The 24,128-nt window shown below is 40.9% G+C and overlaps 1 protein-coding gene across 1 annotated transcript; it reads right to left on the minus strand.

The window, feature by feature from the left end:
• Positions 1-1,266: 1,266 nt before the first annotated feature.
• Positions 1,267-24,094, minus strand: PRKRA (protein activator of interferon induced protein kinase EIF2AK2). The gene is made up of 8 exons (XM_077829592.1): positions 23,883-24,094; positions 19,664-19,833; positions 11,304-11,385; positions 10,369-10,447; positions 7,415-7,532; positions 5,241-5,338; positions 3,850-4,024; positions 1,267-2,127 (listed from the first exon to the last, which is right to left on the minus strand). The coding sequence occupies exons 1-8, from the start codon at positions 23,945-23,947 to the stop codon at positions 1,970-1,972; spliced, it is 945 nt and encodes a 314-aa protein (XP_077685718.1). The 5' UTR covers positions 23,948-24,094; the 3' UTR covers positions 1,267-1,969.
• Positions 24,095-24,128: the final 34 nt, after the last annotated feature.

A 24,128-nucleotide genomic window follows, 5' to 3' on the forward strand; every position in this document is an offset into this window, starting at 1 on the left:
ACAGGACATCTTGGTACAAGACTTACCCTCTTCAGCCTTATTATTATTACATGAGATGTTAAGCAAATGCAGGATCACAATCTGTTCTGAGACCCATGCATAACAATACATAACAGCAAAGATGTTAGAAAAGCTCTAACAAAGTCTTGTTTCCTTGCTTTATAAGCCTAAAAAGAAGCGTATTGTATCAACAAGCATTAATTTCCAGCCAGAGTACCTGATGTAAGTGTATATATTTTTCCAATGGAATCTTTCAACCAAATTAGATTGCTATTTGCTTCAATTAAAAACCAGTTTATTCATAAACAGGAAAACGTTTTAAAAATGAGGCTAAAATACAAGGCATATATTCTCTCCTTGTACTGAATAGCTGCATTCTGATTGCCTATCACTCTACTGTTACAACTGGTTATGTCTGCATTTATTGGTGTAACAAATGTATTCCCCAAATACAGGACTGTTAACATGTATCCCTAGCACTGCCAACTTTCTATTGGCACAAAACTGAACACCTTAGCCCCTCCCCCGCACACTACATTCCCCCTCCCTCAGTGGCTCACTCTCCCCCACCCTCACTTTCACTGGGCTGGGGCAGGGAGTTGGGGTGTGGGAGAGGGTAAGGGCTCTAACTGGGGGTGTGGGCTCTGGGGTGGGGCCAGAAATGAGGGGTGCAGGAAGGGGGCTCTGGGCTGGGGGAGGGGTGCAGGCTCTGGCTGGGGATGAGGGGTTTGGTGTGCAGGGGGGGCTCCAGGCTGGAGCCGAAGGATTCGGAATAGGGGAGGGGGCTGCAGGTTGGGGTGTGGGCTCTGGGCTGGGGCTGAGGGGTTTAGGGTGCAGGAGGGAGCCTGAGTTTGGGGGGGCTCAGGGCTGTGGCTTGGGGTTGAGATGTGGGCTTACCTCAAGTGGCTCGTGGTGAATGGCACAGTGGGGTGGGGGGCTAAAGCAGGCTTCCTGTCTGTCCTGGGGCACTGTACTGTGCCCTGGAAGTGGCCAGCAGGTCCAGCTCCTAGGTGGTGGGGGGCAGGAGTCTCCGTAGCACATGCTTCTCTCGCCTGGAGGCACCACCCCCCAGCTCCCATGCAGAGCCAGTGCTCAGGGCAGGGTCAGCGCATGGAGCCCCGTCGGCCCCTCCCCCCCCCTCCCCCCGCCTAGGAGCTGGATCTGCTGGATGCTTCTGGGGCACAGCCCAGTGTCACCTGGTCACCCTATGTATCCAACTTCTTGGAATGTGTGACTGAACTAGTAAAATAAGATGAGAAATACCAGTTACAGGAGTTAACCTTAATTTATTAAAGAACAGCTAATGACATTTATAGATATCTTTATTAAAAGAGGGCAGTAATGTTTCTGTAGCCATTACATTGCTTTCAAGTGCCAATCTCAGATAATGGGTTTAAAAGGCCACCATTCACTCAATGAAGTAAAAATAAAATGAGAACTTTCATAAAACACCATGCCCAACTTTTAAAGCATATAATCAGATACATTTCCATTGGGTTATAAATAGCAACAGAATATGCTCTTCAAAGGCCTGCCCTTGCAAGGAACAGACAATCCCCAATGCCCTTTGAAAACGATGGTGTTTGGGGATACTCAGCACACTATAGGACTGGTCTTCCTATAGCTACCATCTTTGATGTCTGTGTTGTGTTCTCTAACTCTGGTATCAAATTTATAATTCTCCCTACAGGTTTTCCATAAGGGAGTGTTTATGCTTCAGTAAGTATGCAAGCAGTAATTTAATGTCCTCACTGCTTTACAATACTGAGAGCTAAATACTGTAAACCAATCCAAAATGAAAACCTTATGATAACTGACTCATTTCAAAGTAATGAATAATTAAAATGGTATTTGTGGAGTGACTTAAAAATAGCCCAAAATAAATTTGAACTACATATATGAGAACATCCAACTTTGGAAATATCTTTTAAGTTAAATCTTTAGCAGAAGATATTTTTCTATTTCAAGTTTATTTTCTTCCAGCCATGATCTTTAAATACTGTAATGCATTGTGAGCAGCATCGTTGTGAGCATTGCCCCAAGAAATCCCAGTACCATGGCAAACTGTGACTGGATTTGTTGAGAGTTCAGCAAGACATTGGTACTGTCCATTCACACTCAGCTCCTCTGAAATCAAATAAGCAAACAATGATTAGCTCAACATTACACCTTGTATAAGTTATTGCACAACTTCCCTTATTTCCCCCAAATTTTTCCAAGTGACATGTATTAAAATCACTTATACAACCACACTGACTTTTAGTCACTCATTACACAGAATTAATTTCCAAAACACTTATGGATGGAAAGTTTATGAAGGATAGGACAGAATGTTGACTATACTCTTGAATGATCCATCCACCTTTCTGTTCCTGCTGTGCGGCATGTATAGTTATTTTGCTAGTAACATTTGAAAGAATTATTGGAAATATTAACTGTGTAGGTGTCAAATATTTTGCAAAATTCTAACTTTTAGAATAGCAGCTGTGCTAGATACTTGTAAATTAGTTACTAGATATCACTAAAATGTGAGCTAAGATTTTAATCAATCTTACCCTGCATTATCAAAGCTAACACTTTTTGGTACCATCATAATTTCTTATTAATCAGGACATCTCTATTTGGAGGTTAAGAATAGTATGTACATTGCCAAGTGTCTGTCTAGTCCAGACTGCATATATGTTTTTCATCTTAATAATGCAATAAAAAAAGAGTGGTATTAGATACCACACAAGATTGTATCTGCTTTTCCTAGTTACAAGGTTGTCACAACTCAAGTGGTGGTAACACAAGGGAGGAGGGAGAACATGAGATTTAAAAAGAGAAATGACAACCAGAATAACAGAAAGGAAGGGAAAATTTACAATTCCAGCTAGATTCCAAACTTCTGAAATCATAGTAAGTGGGGATGTGAAAGTCTTTGGCTCTTAAGTTCATAGCCATATATAGTGCTCAGTGTTTGTCATGGAGGTTGCGGAAGTCACAGATTCCGCTATCTCCATGATTTTTGCGGGGGCCAGTGTGGCTGACCCCGGGGCCACCCAAACATGTGGCTCCAGAGCCAGCTGGTCAGGTGGCCATGGGGACAGCTACCCTGGTCACTGCTAAAGTCACTCCGCAGCCAGACGCTGCAGCACTGGCCACTGCTCGGGCATCCCCGGGAAGCTAACCCTGGGGACTGCTTGAGAAGTGGCTGGTGCAGCTGGCTCCAGGAACCGCCTGAGCAGTGGTCCCTGGGTGGCTGGTGCAGCCGCTGCTGGCAGTCCCCAGGCAGCTGGAATAGCCGCTTCCCTGGGCAGCCCCCAGCGCGGAGCCCGGGCTGCCGGTGCAGCCACTACCAGAGGCAGTGCCCGGGCAGCTGGTGCAGTCACTGCCGGCAGTCCTAGCAGCTGGTGCCATGCCTGCCCTCCCCCATGCCCCAGCAGCAGTCCTGGCACCCCCCAGCAGTGACCCACTTAAGATTTAGTCATGGGTATTTTTAGTAAAATTCATGGACAGGTCACAGGCAATACACAAATTCACAGGCCCGTGACCTGTCCATGAATTTTACTAAAAATACCTGTGACTAAATCATAGCCTTAGCCATAAATAATCGAAAAATCTAGGCTTGGATGCCTCTGTAGTTATAGTAATTTAGGTTCCAATCAGACTCGTGGGCAAACCATGATTTCGGTAGAGCTGCATGTGAATTATATGCTCACATATATGAATTGCAGGCTTGGAGTCTTAGGGCAAAGTTTTCCTTTATGCTGTATGAGCAGAGCTGCCATTTAACATCACTGCATGTTTTGCTTAAGTGTGGCTCAGAGAGGAGGAATGTATCCTTCATGTATTACAATACTAACATACCTATATTCAAATATGTTATAACAAAACCTTGTTCTTCTGCAACTTCTCCAAGTAGTTGGACATAGTCTGTATTAGGAATACTGAGTGGACTTTTCTTCAGCAAGGTAATTTTTTCTTCGGATGAGTTCCTTAAGGCATCCCATGTGCATCCTAAATTATTTCCCATTTCATTTCCCTGAAAACATTTGAAGAGGGTTTAGATTTGTGTTTATATATTAATGCTGTTCAGCAACAAAAAAAAAAAAGCATGCAATATTCACTTTAATCTACAAAAACACAGAAAATGCAAACTTCCACACAGCACCTTTAGATAGTGTGTCAGTGATTCCCAGCTTTTTTGTTCAACTGCCCCAGTGATGGACTGGTGCCTGACTGCCCGCTATCCTATTCCTTATGCTATGTTTTGGCCTGATTACAACTGTCTGTCTTTCTGCCTGTGTTCTCGCTGTCTCCCATTCTTTATTTTTAATTTTTTCCCCTATATTTGCTCCTCTTCTCTCAACAAGCACACTCTGTGCCTTCTCCCTCTTTTCAGCCAACCTCAACTCTCCACTCCCTGTAAACTGGTCTGACCCTGTGTTCTATGCCTCTTGCATGGCTGCTTCCTCCACAGTGCCTGTTACAAGAAAGTGTGCAGACAATACCATTGAACGAAGTGATGTGTATTGCTGCTTGGGGAAAGCAAAGCATATGCAGCTGCCAGCAGCAGCTGCCTGATGGCCTCCTTGATACCCTAGATATGCCATGCAAATTTAGTGTGAACAAACCTAGTATATCCCAGAAGGTACACTTTAATAGGCCACCATGTCTTGTATTTTTATTATGTTTCCCAATCACTTAAGTGGGCAAATACTTATATTTCACCAGCATGCGTTGTCTGTGTCAAGGTATTATAATTTATTATTGTAGTAAGCAAACAGATTCAAAAACACTACTCACTTATTTTACTTTTTGGACTTTATTTCCGCTCTCCCACTTTTTCAGATCCCTGCTCCCAGAACTCCCTTATGTTACTGGTCAAATAAAAATTATCCCTGTTTGATACCCTCATTTGACATTATGAAAAAGGATATCTACCTATAACATACCTCTTTTTCTCCCTCCCAAAATAGCAGGATGGGTTATTTGAAGCCAATTAATAAGAGTAGCACAGAGAAAAATCCTACTTTTAACGGTGGCTGTCCTTATATAGTCTCTTCCACCAATGTCCTATTAATAATCTGATGCAAAATTTGGATGATAGCCCAGAGCTTTTGGGTCCATCTAGAAATAGGAACATGGCATAAAACTTTGTGATAATGAAAGTGTCTGACGATATTTTGTTAGTTTTGTCATTGTTTGAATTGTCTGACAGGATTTATGGCACTTATGCTGCTCTGCCCATTACTTACTAAGGAAATATTGATGCTATCTGGAGGGAACCTGTGGAATTTGGCAAGTAATTTTTCAGCAGCATTTCGCTTTGCTAGTTTCTTAGATGTCCCAGTCCCTGCATAAAGAAACAAAACCAAACAGTATTAACACAAGAAAAATGCATGGAGGTGGACTTAGTGGCTCAGAGGACAGATAATTCATCTGTAGGTTGCTGGTTCAAATTTACCATAAACAGTAAGAAATAAATTGTTACTATCTGACTGCTGTTTGAAGGCTTATGTGAAATAAACTGACTTCAATCCTGTTGCTAGTGGACTAGCATTGGGGGCACATTGCTGCAACACTGAGTTCCTGAATTACTACAGCTTGTTGATTATCCAATCTGTAGATAAGCAGAATTTGGTCTTTAGATGTGTTTGGGTTCCACAAATAGATTCACTATTATAAAACATTTTAAATAATATCTTGACACAAACACTCTTGCAGCTTACTTACTCTTACTCACATTTTCCTTCTTTTGAAAGAATTGTAATACAATTGAAAGGTACTTAGTTAAGAGAACAGAAGCCTTCTATTAGTACTCAGAACAGGTAGAAGATGTGAAATTGTGCAAGTTTTCACATTGTTCTTCCAGAATAAGTCAGTTATAAACTGAAGGGATCACCTCCTGTAGTGAAAGACTTCAGTCTATAAGTCCAGTTAATCCTGGGACACTCTGCCAATATTGGTGCTAGTTAATAATTGCAATGGTAATGGTTTTCTGATGGAGGATACCTGTTCACTAAGAACTAGACTAAAATCAACTCACTTCATGTAGACCACCAAAGAGACATCAGATAGCAACATTTTGATCATTAGCTACCTGTTTAGGGGTTAAATGGGTGACCCAAATCATTGAGCAATCCACCTGACTTGAATTCAATCTGCAAGTCTCCCTGTAAATGCAATATTGTTAACCACTGATGGTTACAGGTATTCAGGTTCCTAGAGAATTTGTCTGATCTAGTCTTATGAAGTACACTAAGGAAACAGGGTTTAGAATGTATTTTATAGTAATTTAAAGAGCAGGATTCTCCCATAGACTCCATTAAAAGAAAGTAAACCTCCAATTTCTCAGCTGTAAGATAACACATTAAGCATTTAAAAACTTAGGGCCAGATACAGTTATTTGCCTCTATGATTACTACTGAGCTTCAAAGCTGGAGGTTAATACCTGTTCTGAGGAGGAAGATTCAGTGTCTTGCACTAAGTATTTCAAACTGCTTCCTCTCCTCACCAACCCCTTCCCATAACTTCTCAAAGCCTAAATTCTATATCAGAATGTCACTAAGCACAACCAGGGAGTCCTCCCCTCCACCAAAAAATTACAAAACAATCTCATTTGAGGATGGGTTATTTGCAGCTAACCAAATGCTGGTCACTAGGTTGGAAAGGCTGGTCAAGAATAACTTTACAGTTACAAGTATAGAATTTGCTCAAGAGTTTACAAGGGAGTTAAGTACCAATGCAAAATTTTTGCAGGTTCTTCAACATACATAATGCATGAATGTCATTCAGCAAATACTTGTTGAAATAGAACTACTATGTATTTGCACAGTATGTTGCTAACTTCAAATGGAATATTTTACTTCAATACACTGGGAGGTATCATTCAACAATTTCTGTTGCATTGAGAAATGTTTTAGATGCAACATTTAAATAGCTTGATTTACAGTCTTATGTACAAACACTATTTAGGATATCAGTGCAATGTATTCGCGCATTCTCTTGCCAATTTCGAGGTAATAGGACAGAACTGTCATGCAGAATATCACTTATCCTAATATTTAAAAGCACTGCAAGTCTGTATTTTCAAAGTTAACACCATAGCTTCCAGCATTTTCAAGTTAAATAATGGAACATTTTTTTTAAAATGGTCTCTTCCTTAATGTTAGGGAACTGAAAATGTATCCTCACTGTCCAAAGGTTAATAGCAAATATTTTAAGAGTGCCAATGATGCATTTTGTATGTCATGAATTTGCTTTAAAAAAGAACCGATAGGTACAATATTAAGATTTTTAAATGGGGGGGAGGGAGCCCAACACTCACAATTCATTAGGGACTGCTATGGAAACTGACCACATTCTAAATTTGCTACGTTTTGTGTTGATTTAAAAAAAAAAAAAAATATATATATATATACATATATACCAGTTTCTACAAACGTTTCTATTCTGCAAGTCATTGTAAACTCTCGCTTGTGAGGAGGCCCCGATTCATGTGCAAGTGAATATTCAGGAAGTCTCCATCCCTTCTGAACAGCCAGTTCCTAGAGAAACAGAAGTTAGACCTGACTAATAAAAAAAGATTCTGCTTTGTTCTGTCTCTAAACATCTCATTCAAACAGCTACCACCACTGCTTAGCAAAACTCATCGGTCCATATTTCAAACACATTTACCGCCATAACACTGAAAATATTTCAGTAATAGCTTGAAGAGCACAATATATTGATGTGGGAAAACACAAGGATATAAGTTACCTAAAAGGACACTTTTACCAGAAGTCAAAGTACTGTGTCCACACATCTATTCAGGGGACACCATCATAGGGCCTGATCACAATCAACCACACTATCAGAGGCTCGTTCACCTGCACATCTACCAATGTGATATATGCCATCATGTGCCAGCAATGCCCCTCTGCCATGTACATTGGTCAGACTGAACAGTCTCTACGTAAAAGAATAAATGGACACAAATCAGATGTCAAGAATTATAACATTCAAAAACCAGTCGGAGAACACTTCAATCTCTTTGGTCAGTTGATTACAGACCTAAAAGTTGCAATTCTTCAAAAAAAACCTTCAAAAACAGACTTCAAGGAGAGACTGCTGAATTGGAATTAATTTGCAAACTGGATACAATTAAATTAGGCTTAAATAGAGACTAGGAGTGGATGGGTCATTACACAAAGTAAAACTATTTCCCCTTGCTTATTTCCACCCCCCACTGTTCCTCAGACGTTCTTGTCAACTGCTGGAAATGGCCCACCTTGATTATCACTACAAAAGGTGCCCCCCCCCCCATTCTCCTGCTGGTAATAGCTCACCTTAAGTGATCACTCTCTCCTTACAGTGTGTATGGTAACACCCATTGTTTCATGTTCTCTATGTATATAAATCTCCCCACTGTATTTTCCACTGAATGCATCCGATGAAGTGAGCTGTAGCTCACGAAAGCTTATGCTCAAATAAAATTGTTAGTCTCTAAGGTGCCACAAGTACTCCGTTTCTTTTTACGAATACAGACTAACATGGCTGCTACTCTGAAACGTGTTCTGTTCTGGTATTTGCCAATACTAGCAGCACATGTAAAAAAAACCCCAAAACACTAGTAAGTTACATTTTAAAGAGCTGTGTTAGCCTAAAACCCTGTCTAAAAATGAAAAGACATAGGGTGGTTTTGTAGGGTGTCTGATCCTCAGCACTCACGCTTCAGGCTGGCAGGATTTAGAGTGCCATGTAAGAGAGATGGACCTGGTCCTGTTCAGAAAAGTTAAAAACCAGCTTGAATCTCAGCTGTTTAGTCAAACTTGAAACTTTAAGCCTTGACTAAGTGCCAATTCCTTCTTTAATCATTCTGAGCTATTAATTTCAATTCTTTTTATTTCATATTTTAATATGATTATCCAAATTATAGTACTGATTTGGCAAGGCCAGCCTGCTTAAAATAGAGAATCAATTAACAAAACTAGTGACTGAACATATCACATCATGCAATACTGTACCAACAGCATTAAAATAAAAACATAGCTCCAGAGTAATCATGTGGTCAGTGAGTTTTTCTTTTTGACCTGGTAGTAAGACATGCCTTTCAACTAAAGTTTCTATGTTATATCTCTTGAAGAGCAGAATGGTACATAAACTGAATATTTTAAAGCAGATGAAAGGGCTGTGAGTGTGTGTGAGAGAAAAACAATTTGACTACATTTATTTGTCTTTAAAAACAATGGTCAAGAAATGTGTCTTCAAGGATTTATTCATTAATGAAAACTGTTGTTGTTAAGGGAAGTGCATGTCTTAAGCTAAGTTTTCTGTACCTTTCCACCTTAAATATGTCTATGGGGAAAAAATTAAACAAAAGCACCCAAATCTCATGTCCAGTAGGCGACTTTCAGGTTTTGATTCTTACTTACAACTAGTCATTGGTGAACCATGAGATTCTTCAGAGCCATGCAAGTAAACTTAGGTCAAAACACTGCAAACAGTTTCACTTAATATGAAACCCCGTCAAACTCAATGAGACTACTTATGCTTAAAGCACATGCAAAACTGTCTTCAGGGTTGGTGTCTGGGCTCAATCCCTCAAGGAATTGAGCACTCTAGCCCCAATCCAGCAAGGTATATGTGGCTGAGTACTTTGTTGGATTGGAGGCAGAGCACACAGCACTCTGTATTTAGACCTCCAGGGTTCACCCTACAGTGTTATAACTTTAGCACTTAGTATCACAGTTAATACACACATGCATTAAATGTTTCATATGAAAATGCCAAACAAAGCAGACATGAAACATTATTTAAATGGGAAGATTTTGTACATAACATTCTGTTCCCCTTCTTCCATAAACACTCTAAATTTCAGAAATACAGAACACCTTAAATTCATCAGAACACATTAAAAATAATCCTCTAAATATGTTGTCTATGGGTCTCCAATTTCAACCAGCTTTGTGAACATTTTAAAGAAAATCTTATAGTATAGGAAGCCAAATTTTCATGTCTAAATCTGTTCACACCATGTTTTTATTTTGACAGTATTAACTGGATTTAAGCATACTTATAACAGTAAAGTTAGTTACATACACATTTCATATTCTTACTACTGCTGGCTCTCTACATGCTTTCCTGCAGTGAACAAAATTAGTTGTTGCTCTTTTCTGACCTGTACTACTTGCTCTGGGCTGTCTATGCTGCTTTCTGTAACTACAAAAAAAAAAAAAAAAAAAAGTTCAAAAAGTAGCTAGCTGCTAGTTTAGTTTCTAAGAACCAGAATATATTTTAAATTCAGGCTTATCCAATATTCATTTCTTGTAAGGAACATTTTTATACACATACCTGAACTATATAGCATGATGGTCTTAAAATGCAAAAAAGGTTACATCTTACCTGTAATGTACCTATAGGATTGGTCTGATTTTGTGGTTGCTTTGGAGAATCTGGAACTATGGAGTCTGGCACTGAAAGACTAAAATAGTTTAACTTTTTTTTTTTAAACTGACAATTTTAAGTTAAAACTGCTTAAGAGGGACATAAATTAGGCACTAATCCATTAATAACCTATGCACCCAATCCTCTAAACACTAATGCATATACTTAATTTTACACGTGAGTAGTCCCATTGAAATCTTTGCATGATTAGTGTCCAAGGCTAAATCTCCATCTTCTCACGTGTTGAAAATACTATATCGTAATTATTTGAGATTTAAAACTTTAGAGCCAGATACACCTGATATTAATGTGTCCCCTGGCAACTTGTGGATATTTATTTTAAACATGTCATTTTCTCTCTTCCATGGCTGTGTGTGTCGGGGAGGGGAGGGGAGGAGAACCACACAAATAGCGGATTGACCAGTTATACAGAGAAAATAGTAAAAACTGAATATATATGCGGTGCCTTTTATTATTATTATTATTATTTATTATTATACTATAATCATGTAATTTTTTTGTTAAAGAATGTTTTTGATGTAAAAGCCACCTATATAAGTGCTTCAAATTATACAGTACACTATCATGCAACAGAAATAGCACCTGAAAAAATACATTAGCCCCACTTCATCTTAGACAGTTTCACTAGGAAAAGAATGAAATACAAGAATCCAGATTACAGAAAAGGTAACATTAGAAAGTTTGAGAGAGAGAGTCAGTTTTTAGACTTAAATTAGAAAAGACTTTCCTCAAAAAGAAAATGAAGTCTTCCAACTGCTGAACTGACAGTATTTTTTTATTTTATTTTTTTTGGTCTTCAGAGCTTCTTTGAATGCCATTTTTAGAGCAGCAATGAAATTTTGTGCAGTACAATACAGCAACACCTAACTCACCCAATACTTGGATTTCCTTTCAAAACATTCAAGGCAGCTTCTGCAGCTCTGTGTTTTGCAATCTTCTTGCTATGGCCTTCACCTGTATTAAAATAGACAATCTGATATCCCTAAAGCATGAGAGGCTGAGGGAATCTAGGGTGGGTTATACAGTATCAGAGGGAGACATGGGGGTGGGGGGAGAATAAGAGCAGAATTCTATATAACCAAAATAGAACACTCCTCTGGAATTGAACCCAGAAGTCCTGAGTCTGTATCCGTGGGTTGTCAGCAAATAGCTCTGAAACCCACTGGCACAGTGTTTCTCATCTCCCCCTAGTGGTACTCCAGAGGATAACAGCATATTATTACATCAGTTGCTGCATTATCTCAAGTACTGTAGTCTGAACCCTCCTGATGAACTATGTGAAGACTATATGGTTCTATGTTACAGAATGTCTTAAGACTTTTAAAAAGAACCATCTAGTCTATGATCTTCCACGAAACCACACTTAAACTTTACGGTTGCAAAGTCAAGTATTCAGAAGTCAGGAAACACCAGGATTAAGGTAGTTTGTGCATCCTTAATTCAGCGATCATGTGCATATGCATGGATCTGCAGCTCAGAAACCCTGCCTCATTCGGTGCACTGCATGGATCTGCTCAGGGGATGAATCAGGGCTGTGTAATAATGGAGGCTGTTTGTAGCAGAAGCTGGAAAGTGTGTACCTATTGTGATTGTTGGGAAATGGCGGCCCTAAGCCTGCCCTCAGTTAAAGGCCCTGCCTCTTATCTGGCAGAAACCAGTGAATCTGGGCCCCAAGTGTATACTGGGGACAACAAATGAAAAAACAGGGATGGGAGTGAAGATCAAAGGATGAAAATCCAGGAACTGGAAGGGGACACTGAACAGAGAACCCCAGACAGTGCCCACTGCTCCTCAAAGGCATCTAAGGAGTCAGTGGACACTGCCCAGAGCAGTGGCTCTCAACCTTTCCAGACTACTGTACCCCTTTCAGGAATCTGATTTGTCTTGCATATCCCAAGTTTCACCTCACTTAAACACTACCTGCTTAAAAAAATCAGACATAAAAATACACAAGTGTCACAGCACACTATTACTGAAAAATTGCTAGTGCTTTTTATGTAGCCTGTTGGAAAACTAGGCAAATATCTAGATGAGTTGATGTACCCCCTGGAAGGCCTCTGTGTACCCCTGGTTTAGAACCACTGGCCTAGAGGAACTCTGCCTGAAGACATGACTTCACAAGGGACTGGAAATAGTCCCCACAGTTGCAGAGCCCTGTCCAGATTCTTCCTCCTGGTATGATGGATGGCAGCCTTGCCAGTACCAGGAAGTTCATAAGGAGGTCTTGCACCTTTGTGGGGCAATGGATGGGGTTTGCAAGGATCGGGAAGTGTGGGGACAAGTGCAGCCAGAACCTCTGTAACAGAGGAGAGGGGCTGCAATCTGACACGCCATATGTAGATGTGTGCCAGGCTCTCCCTATCACTGCAGACAGGACAGGTGTTGGGGGAGTTCATGAACTGCACCATCTACACGCCCGTGCTTATGGCTTCATGGAGGAGCCACCAACTGATATCCCTGGTAGGCCATGGACCAGAATGGAGTATAGGCTGGACCACTAGGTTACCTCCTCTCCTCAGGTGGCAGCAAGTCCCACCACTTACTGTCAGGGAGGTGGGGTAGGGGTAGACATGAGGGCAATGAAATGGATAGTATGAAGCACAAGTGCATACACATATTTCCTTGGTATGGTTTGGAGGTGATACAGCTGAATGTCATTCAGCCAGCTCAGGTTGGGTGGGAGGCTCATAGGGCAGGGGTCTGATGTCTAATTCTGGAGGGCCAGAGGTAAGCAGTGGGTAGGGAGCACCTACCTACAGGATCCACTCCAGGAAAGAGAGAAGTGGGAGGTAAGGCTGCCCTCACCTTCTGGAGCACATGATGGAGGACACACAGGGTAGGCAACCCCTGGCTGTCTGAGCACAATGGTTTCCACTCAGTCCCTCTGATGATAGTCCAGGAAGTCTCTCATTCTGGTGCCACCAACCTCCTGGAAATTGTGCAGTGAATGAGGCAGGGGACTGCAAGAAGAGAGATGATGATCTTCTGGTTATTCATGTTGAATGTCATCCCAGAGAACTAGATTCTATTCCTGCCTCTGCCACACTATTCCTTCAGGCTGCTGGGCAAGTCACTCAAACGAAAATTTTCCAAAGGGAGCCACTAATTGTATGCTCCTCATTTTTGAGAGCCCAACCTGAGACTCCTGGGGCCAGATCTGCAGAAGTGCTGAGCACTCACAAGTGAAGTCAATAGGGACTGTGCTTTGAATATACAAAGTGTCAAAAATGCTTAGTACTCTGAAATATCAGGCCTTAGGCATCTCAAGTTGAGCATCCAAAATTAGTGGACACTCTTGAAATCTTGACCTTAGACATTTTGTGCCTCAGTTCTGCCATCTGTGAAAAGAGGATAATATGACTACCTAATTTCATATGAGTGTTCTGAAGATCAATTCATTGTCTAAGAAGCATTCAGTTACCATGGTGAAAGCATGATGTAAACACCCAAGAAGAAACTAACAACTTCTTATTTGGTGCATGGTTTAAATGGTATGTATTTAAGACCTGGGGTCACGTATTGACGAGGATACAGATAAATAATGAATAACTATGCTTCCACTGAAGTAGAGATCATATGGAAAGATATAACAGAGCATGTAATTTTCATAATGGCTGTGTACAAGGGGGCCAAATCAAAGATGCACAGGCAACTTTAATTCTGGAATTTCCTTGGCTTTTGAGTGCTTGACATTACAACCATAATATTCTTTTAATGTAACTTTTTTGCATGTAATAAATCTATATGTAGTGTGCTATCATGAAGACAATAGATGTAGTTTAATCCAAACAGATTAATTTAACATTTATAGTTTCTTGTGGTTAGGTTTTTCAGAATCCTCAAACTAGCATGCAGCTATTGGAGCTTTTCCTTTCAGCCTGTGAACAAGGTAATATTTATCTTTGCCTTTTTATTGAACTTTCTGAAAATATCAAATCAGAATAACAGCCTAAAACCGCACTGTTTTAATATTTTAACATGTGAAACTCAAAGTTTAAAAGCTTGCAGGGTAGATAAAAATCACTGCTTTTTAAAAAAAAAAAATTAAAAAAATTGGATTTTTGATTTAAATCATATTTTTTTGATAAAATGGTTTTTTCCTCAAAAACCTATCTAAAGATAGATACATTAATAGCTCAAAGATATCTCATCATGGAATATGGATTATAAATTCTAATTCTATAGTATGATACAATATATTCATGTAATGTTTAAGAAAAGTTTTGTAAATGAGTTCCAGTAGTTCATGGATTAGGGACCCAATCTTATGGGGTTCCAGGGGCTTCTGTATAGATTATTTTAGTTAATCTATCTATCTACCCAATGGGACTCAGTGCTCAGTCTAAAAGATACCATCAGAGATGCTTAGTTTTGAAGTTGTCAAATTGTGGATTTGTGTCTCAAGAGATAAAATGCTTGTTAACAGCAAAAATGTTTTTAAATAAATAAAATATAGAGGTGAGAAATAACAGCCCTCAACCCTATTGTCCCTCTGCAAATTTGTGTACACAGAGTCAATCCCTTACCTCTCTCTAAAAGTGCAAAGTTTCAAAAAGTTCAATGAATAGAAGATTGACCAGATCTATTCCGCCACCAACAAAGAGAAGAAGTCTGGAGATAAATGCAAGAAGGGAGGGACAGAGCCACTGGCCATTATCTTTGAAAACTCATGGCGATCGGGGGAAGTCCCGGACAACTGGAAAAAGGCTAATGTAGTGCCCATCTTTAAAAAAGGGAAGAAGGAGGATCCTGGGAACTACAGGCCAGTCAGCCTTATCTCAGTCCCTGGAAAAATCATGGAGCAGGTCCTCAAGGAATCAATTCTGAAGCTCTTAGAGGAGAGGAAAGTGATCAGGAACAGACAGCATGGATTCACCAAGGGCTAGTCATGCCCGACTAATCTAATTGCCTTCTATGACGAGATAACTGGCTCTGCGGATGAGGGGAAAGCAGTGGACGTGTTGTTCCTTGACTTTAGCAAAGCTTTTGACACGGTCTCCCACAGGATTCTTGCCAGCAAGTTAAAGAAGTATGGGCTGGATGAATGGACTATAAGGTGGATAGAAAGTTGTCTAGATTGTCAGGCTCAACGGGTAGTGATCAACGACTCCATGTCTAGTTGGCAGCTGGTATCAAGTGGAGTGCCCCAAGGGTCGGTCCTCGGGCCGGTTTTGTTAATATCTTCATAAATGATCTGGAGGATGGCGTGGATTTCACCCTCAGTAAGTTTGCAGATGACACTAAACTGGGAGGAGAGGTAGATACGCTGGAGGGTAGGGATAGGATACAGAGGGCCTTAGACAAATTGGAGGATTGGGCCAAAAGAAATCTGATGAGGTTCAACAAGGACAAATGCAGAGTCCTGCACTTAGGACGGAAGAATCCCATGCACCGCTACAGACTAGGGACCGAATGGCTCGGCAGCAGTTCTGCAGAAAAGGACATAGGAGTTACAGTGGACGAGAAGCTGGATATGAGTCAAGAGTGTGCCGTTGGTTGCCAAGAAGGCCAATGGCATTTTGGGATGTATTAGTAGGGACATTGCCAGCAGATCAAGGGACGTGATCGTTCCCCTCTATTCGACATTGGTGAGGCCTCATCTGGAGTACTGTGTCCAGTTTTGGGCCCCACACTACAAGAAGGATGTGGAAAAATTGGAAAACGTCCAGCGGAGGGCAACGAAAATGATTAGGGGACTGGAATACATGACTTATGAGAAGAGGCTGAGGGAACTGGGATTGTTTATTCTGCGGAAAAGAAGAATGAGGGGGGATTTGGTAGCTGCTTTCAACTACCTGAAAGGGGGTTCCAAAGAGGATGGATCTAGACTGCTCTCAGTGGTAGCAGATGACAGAACAAGGAGTGATGGTCTCAAGTTGCAGTGGGGGAGATTTAGGTTGGATCTTAGGAAAAACTTTTTCACTAGGAGGGTGGTAAAACACTGGAATGCATTATCTAGGGAGGTGGTGGAATCTCCTTCCTTAGAAGTTTTTAAGGTCAGGCTTGACAAAGCCCTGGCTGGGATGATTTAGTTGGGGATTGGTCCTGCTTTGAGCAGGGGGTTGGACTAGATGACCTCCTGAGGTCCCTTCCAACCCTGAAATTCTATGACAGGCCGTAGAAACGAAAGTGAAACTGTTTGAGCAGCATATTCCAGAAGTCTTGAGGTCTTTCTCCGTGAAGCCTTTATTGATTTGAGATCTAGCATACTATTCTCTCACTAGAAGGGAAAACCTATAATGGCAGCAGGCCATAGAAGAGACCCAGTTTGGGGGATATTTTAATGAGTTCCTCTACCTGTGGGTAAGACAGGCATGTGTGCAAAATGCAAACAGCGCAACAAATAAATGCCTGGCCTAGTTGCCAGAATGAAACAACCTCAGAGGAAGCTGTGTTGAAGATGATGAAAGGAACATGTCTGAACATGCAGGATCTTCAGGTTGGTAAACTTTTTTTTATTTCATACTTGTTTCCTAAGGACTTCCAAAAATATAGTTGTTATTCCATGGTACTATCATTTTAGATGCAGTTGTGATAAAAAATAAATAGCTGAAATAGGCAGATCTTCCTTTTACAATTTCACCTTTAAAGTAGTATTGAGTGTCAGTGAATGCAATAAGAAAAGGAGTACTTGTGGCACCTTAGAGACTAACCAATTTATTTGAGCATAAGCTTTCGTGAGCTACAGCTCACTTCATCGGAAGCTAACGAAAGCTTATGCTCAAATAAATTGGTTAGTCTCTAAGGTGCCACAAGTACTCCTTTTCTTTTTGCGAATATAGACTAACACGGCTGCTACTCTGAAACCAGTGAATGCAATGAGTAATACTAAATGAGCAGTATGGTAATTAAATAACTGCACTGACTTATTTTGTTTAGGCAAATCCATCCTCAATATACAGGAATCTGAAGACTATCCATCTTCAAGATCACCATAATTTTCTATAGTTTCAGAGTTATCTGCCAATGATCGTGTTTCAGTCACCTCATGTATGTCACATAGCCACAGCATATCACCTGTAGCAAAAAGGAAAAAAAAACAACCCTCCATCACCCAGAAACAACCATAGATAAGTTTGTGATAAGACCTAGCAGATTACAAAAAGAGCTAACTGATGAAGAAAATTGCCTGGTTTGTTTATGCAACAAACTCTCCTTTCCGTATGATTGAGAACCCATACTTCATTAATGTAGTTCAGTCATTAAGACCAGGATAAAGTCCACCCGACAGAGCAGATGTCACCAGCAAATTGCTGCATAAAGGGTATGAAAGAGAAACTGAGCAGTGTGAAAAAAGGTCGAGAGGGTGAAATTGTTAACTTGAGTCTTGATGGGTGGAGCAATGTCCACAATTATCCTGTTGTATGTGCTTGTGTGACAACAGAAGAAGGGAATATCTTCCTCACAGAAACAATTGATACATCAGGAAATGCGCACACACAGCAGAATACTTACAAGAAGTAACAGTAAAAGCTATAACAAACTGTGGGGAAAAAAATCCAAATGTCTAGTATGCAGCTTGGTCACAGACAATGCTGCAAATATATCCAAAATGAGAAGAAATTATTTAGAAGAGAGTGAAGAGAGTCCCAAGCTAATAACATACAGTTGCAGTGCTCATTTGATGCACTTCATTTATTTCAGTGTTCCAGAAATAAAGGCGAATGTTGTTGAAATTGCAAAATACTTCCATAACAACTACTTTGCAGCAGCTGCTCTGAAAGAAGTGGGAGGAACCAAGCTAACTCTCCCACAAGATGTGATGGAACTCAGTAGTGGACTGTTTTGAGCACTATATCCAGAACTGGCCTAATCTGATGACAGTTTGTGAACAAAATTGTGAAAAAATCGATGACACTGTCACAGCCAAAGTTCTCAACACTGGGCTTAAGAGAAATGTTGAACACATGAGAGAGAAGGAACTGAGTGAGATCTTAAAAAGAGAAATATGCAATGACAAAGTTAAATTACAAGCATTAAAAAAACGAATGGGACAAGCACTATCTCCAGCTCATTTTCTTGCAAATATGCTCAATACTTGGTACCAGGGTCAAACTTTTAACGGCTGAAGAAGAGGAGTTGGCAATGACATGGACATCCAGCAATCATCCCTCCATAATGCCAACTATAATAAACTTCGGAGCTAAGGGTGAACCATTCAAGAAATATGTTTGCTGATGATGTTCTAAAGAAAGTCACACCAGTGAACTGGTGGAAGTCACTTAAGCACTTGGATTCAGAGACTGTTGAAGTGATAATCTCACTTTTAACAAAGGTAGCTTCTTCTGCTGGTGTAAAAAGACTATTTTCTTCTTTTGGACTAATTCATTCGAAACTGAAAAACGGTTTGGGACCTGATAAAGCAGGAAAGCTTTTTTTTTCTTTTCCAGATTATGAACAAACAGGAAAGTGAAGGTAAAGACAACCGAGTTAGATACAGAACCAATATTTTAAGTTTCTCCATGTTGACCTGGCTGACACAGTCTATTTAATTTTTTTAAAATATTTCATTTAATTATAAGTTAAATAATTTTAACAAAAACAAACCTGATTTTAAAAAACTTGAATGTTTAACTAAATTAAAAAATTCATATGCTTGTTTTGTTAAAATATTATGTTTGCTGTTTGAAGAAAAAAATCCAGAATACATAACGTTGTTGTTGTTTTAGTTAAATAAAACAACTTAAATGTCTGTCTGGTGATGATCTCCTCCTAATACAGCATGGCAAGAAAATCCTCCAAATATTAATGATAGTTCACCTCCCAGTTGTCTTACTTTTGGTAAATGAAATAACCAAACAATCATTCATTTTCTGATATAGCTGTAAAACTAATCTGAAAAGTTTTCAAAATTAATCACTTTAAAAATGTATAGTGTGTACATTCTAAAAATGAAACATCTATCCCTGAGTTGTGAAGAATATGTATTAAGGTTATAACAACCAACAAGAATGCACTTTTATGTAGAAATCCATGATTAAATCGAGTCTTCCTGAGTAGTGATTTAAATAAAATCCACCCTGAAAGCTTGCCTTTTAGGCAAAGCTGTTAAAGTTTGGCAAGTACTGGAAGGAGCAAAAGCAAAGCATATTAACCAATTAAATAAATGAAATGGTCAAATCATAGAATTTTTTTTTTGTATTTTCTAATGAAAAACACATTGTAAGTACTTAAATTTTTTTTTTTTAAACCACTGCCAACCACCATACCAAAGTGTAGTAACATTACAGACCTGTGCCCGTTATTTCACCTACTGTGACTTTAAAGGTGAAACTTGGAAGATGTACTTGTCCTTCAGCCTTCTCAAAGTTGTACTCAGGAGCGATACCAGCCTTCGTGCCATATTCATGTAACAACTGAATTGGTGTTTTCCCTGGTTTGGCAACAATCATTTCCTCCAAGCTACAAAGAAAAGAAGAAAATTTCCTGATGAATAATGTACAAAATAAAATAATTTAGAAGGGAAAACTGTATTTAGAGCTGGTCAAAAAAAATCTGAATCTTACTTTTTTTTTTCACTGAAACTTTGAGGAAATAATTGTAATACTTGGCTCTTGTGGCACTTTTCATCCACAGATCTCAAAGCACTTTACAAAAAAGGACAAGCATTGTTACATTGGGATGGGGAGACCGAGTTATAGGGAAGCAAAGTACTTGTCCAAGGTCCCATGGTAGACCAGGATAGAACCCAGTCTACTGAATCCCAATGCAGCACCCTATTTACTAGGCGAATATTATCTCCCAACTTTCCATTTTGTTAAAATCAGTTCTAGCTCCTGTAAAAGGATAAAATTATATATTAAAAAAACCCTACCACCCACTAAAACTCAAATCTGGTTGTGGCAAAAATAGTTTAACGAATTCTCAGTTTGGTGGGCCTTGTATCCATTCATATATAGGAAGTTTGTTTTGCAGTATAGGAGGAAACAAGAACTGAGATGTAGGTAGGGGGAAAAGCTACCCAGAGGTCTGAGCTTAAACTTGTTTCAGAATGCGCAATAAGAGGCTTTAGGGATGGGCACCTGAGAACTAGAACAGCAAGAAAGGAAGAGTATTTTAGCTGCAGCAGAGAAAGGGAAAAGATTGCAGTGATTCTCAAACATTTTGGATTGGCAACCCTTTTCACACAGAAAGCTCTCTGAGTGCGACCCCTTATACTTAACGCTATTTTAAAGTGATATCTGTATGTTTCTTAATATCACTTTTCACAGCAGATTTACTAGCGCAGACTTCACAGTGAACTTGCTAGCTAGCTGGGAGGCTGTGAAAATTGATATTAATAAACATATAAATATCAGTTTTCACAGCACACTTGCTAGCTAGCTGGGAGGCATGTACTTGCAACCCTTGAGGGGTCATGACCCCCAGTCTGAGAACTCTTGTGATTAGAGGAAAAACAGGTAGCTCAGACAGTCACAACGTGATTAAGCTAAACTAAGGTATGTCTGTATTTAGCATTTGGGAAAGAGACAGAAAAGTTCCTCCACAAGCTGTTGTGGAGGAAAAAGCAACAGGATTTGGCAAAAGCTTTGCCTCGAACGTACAGGGGACAGAGTTAGAGGGATATGTTGAAAACAAAAAACCCTGCAGTTTCTCAGATTTACAAGACTTCCTATCTTAGTACCCAATAGACCACAAGTATTTAAAACCAAGCACATGTATGAAGTTTTTGCATCAGGAGAACCTACATGCATTTGTAGACTATTCAGAACTATCAGCTCTATATTGTAAAGCAAATTTAGTGCTCAAAGAGTACCAGATGGACAAATCAGGAGACTAGTAACAGCACTATTACACTATGAGTAGTGACAGTGCAAAATTCTCTACAAAGTGCCATCCTATGTACCTCAGCTCTCTTCTAAAGAGGCTGCCTAAAATGAGAAGTACACACAGACTCCGTGACGATTCAATATGCTGAAATTGCCAACAAGAATGTCATTCTGTAATACAGACCCCTATCAACAAGAAACCAGATGGACTCCAATTAGTTTACATAGGTCTGTGAATGAATTTTGGTTGCTACTGAATTGCAGTGGATTCAAATCACTGACCACCTTGTGAAAGGCTCTTATTACCTCTGTTTCAAGACAGTTTGTCATTGTCCATTCAAGTTACAAAACATCAAATTGATCTCACTAGGTATGAAAGAAAAGTTATTTTATGCTGAAAGCCTGCACTGACAATTGGAAGTGGTTTTCAGCTCTGATGGAAGCTGCATGCTATGAAACCAGAATACAAATTAGGTAACAAACACTTCAAATATAGGATCATTCTTAAACACAGCAATAAAGAAGTATATATAATGTGACAGAAAACAATTTTTGTAGAGGATTTTTGTAGGCAACTGTTCTATTGGCTGATAGAAACAGGGGAAACAAAATATTTGCAAAGTAACATTATATTACAAGTAATTAACACTTTCTTCTGATCACCAAGACAACTGGGAGTGGCTTCAGTTACAATATGGACAAGTGGTTGGATACGAAAACACTAATTCTCCACAGCAAAAAAACAATCATTGTTGAGGAGAATCTGAAGGTGACAGTTCCATAGTGGGTGCAAGCTCAATCTATCTCAAACTCACCAGGTTCAAAAGTTAACAGTATCTGGATAGCTCAGGGGTGGCCAATGTGTGGCTCCAGAGCCGCATGCGGCTCTTCAGAAGATAATATGCGGCTCCTGCTAGGAGCCAACTCTGGGGAAAAAATGGTGGGTGTTCAGGTGTACCAAAGGATAAATACCCCAACATCAGAGGTGCAGCTCTAAAATTAATCTCGATGCTTATCTCAACCTATCTTTGTGAGTCTGTTTTCTTGACGCTCAAACATGTGAAATCCAAGCACCGATCCATTTTGACACACAGCCACTTAAGAGAACTGCTGCATGTGAGCACAACTGCATACAAACCAAACTTCAAGGGAACTGTTGAAAGCAAGGATTGCCAGAAGTCCCACTAAGTAAAAGATTAAGTTATCATTAACTATACATTATAAATGTATCATAAATATACATTATGAACTTATATAATGATGTGTGTGTGTATATACACACACACACACACATATATATACATATATAATCGTTACATATTACTGTAGTTCTTTGGTAATGTACATTGGTAAATTCTGGCTCCTTCTCGGGCTTAGGTTGGCCATCCCGGGAAGCTTTTCTCCAACAAAAGCCCAGCTATTTCAGGAACTGGTGTTTTAGGCCAGGACTAATCACATGCCTAAAGTCAAACATGTGCATTTGTAGGATCATGGTACACAAACATTGTCCTTGTCAGGCTTGGAACATGGCCTAGACTTTTTTTTCCCCCCTCCCTATATTATTTATTTTGCTACACCACTAGGATAACAGAACATTATGCTGTTGGAAGTATCATGAAACAATGTACCATGGCACTGTTTGAAAGATGGGCTGTTGGACACCTAAATACTTCTAAGGATCAGGATCTTTCTTGCTGGGGGTGGGGGTGATTACTGTCTCTCCACCTATAAGTCCACCACTTCTGGTTTGAACTGGAAAGGTCCATGAAGGTGCTGGGCCTTGTTTAGCAGCTGTCACATTCTTCCATGAAGGTTTCCGATGAAGTGAGCTGTAGCTCACGAAAGCTCATGCTCAAATAAATTGATTAGTCTCTAAGGTGCCACAAGTACTCCTTTTCTTTTTCCATGAAGGTGGCTCCTTTTCAAGGCTGTGGAGTCCTGCTTACATCCGCTAACCACGCTAACTTTACAGGTTTCAGAGTAACAGCCGCGTTAGTCTGTATTCGCAAAAAGAAAAGGAGTACTTGTGGCACCTTAGAGACTAACCAAACGCTTATGCTCAAATAAATTAGTTAGTCTCTAAGGTGCCACAAGTACTCCTTTTCTTTTTGCTAACTTTACACTGACAAGACTGAGAGGGATCGTCAACAGGGAGCTGAGTTTAAGGGTTATTGAGCCTGCCTCTAACGGCATCACTCTACCTCCCAGGGTAAGGGACTGAGCCTCAGGGGCTGGCGGGCGCCTCTGGAAGGCAGGCAGGCAGGCGGGCCGGCCGGTCGGTCGACCGCGGGCTGGGGCAGCATCTACACTTGCAGCCCCCCTGAGGGGTGGGGCTAAACTCAGGCCCAGGCTGCGCTGAGAGCCGGCGGGGGTAAAGGCCCCGCGCCGGAACCAGGCCGAAGGGCGGGACGCAGCTGGCCGCTCCCTGGGGGCGACAGGGCTCACGCTGGGCAATCCGCGGCCCGCCTAAGGCTGCGGCCTCCGGCAGGGACCGCCGTTTTCCCCGCCCGCTCCGCGGTGAGGCGACGGGCTGGGTCTGCCGGGCCCCAGCGAAAATGGGGCGGGGGCACGAGCCCGGCCGGTCCCACCCCCGCAGGCAGCAGTTGGCCGCGGCCGCTCGCGCGCCTGTGGGGAGTGGGAGAGGTGTCCCTAGTTACCCACAATGCCCCACTGGGCCCTGACCTGCGGGGCTCGTCCTCCGCCTCCGGGCTCTGCTGGGTCGCGGCCGGGAAGCTCTCCTGAGACATGGCCGGGCCGCCGGCCGCCTCCGCCTCCCAGCGAAGCGCGTCCCCCTAGTCGGCGTGTTGTGAGGGCGGGGACGCGCTGGCAGAGCGGGGCGGCGCTACCTGCAGTTCCTGCTCGGCAGAGCCCCCGCTTTCTCCCGCTGCGGTGCCCGGCACCTCCCCGCAGGACGACAGTCCTTCCTGC

Source organism: Eretmochelys imbricata, chromosome 11, assembly GCF_965152235.1.
Source record: "Eretmochelys imbricata isolate rEreImb1 chromosome 11, rEreImb1.hap1, whole genome shotgun sequence".
Classification (NCBI taxonomy): Eukaryota; Metazoa; Chordata; order Testudines; family Cheloniidae; genus Eretmochelys; species Eretmochelys imbricata.

Bases quoted from the DNA above. Each gene is read 5' to 3' on its own strand.
- PRKRA (XM_077829592.1), bottom strand. From the start codon at position 23,947: ATGTCTCAGGAGAGCTTCCCGGCCGCGACCCAGCAGAGCCCGGAGGCG. The intron at 7,533-10,368 runs GTAAGATGTAAC...CTGTTTCTCTAG, and splicing joins ATCCTATAGGTACATTACAG to GAACTGGCTGTTCAGAAGGG. The intron at 2,128-3,849 runs GTATGTTAGTAT...ATTTGATTTCAG, and splicing joins TATAACATATTTGAATATAG to AGGAGCTGAGTGTGAATGGA.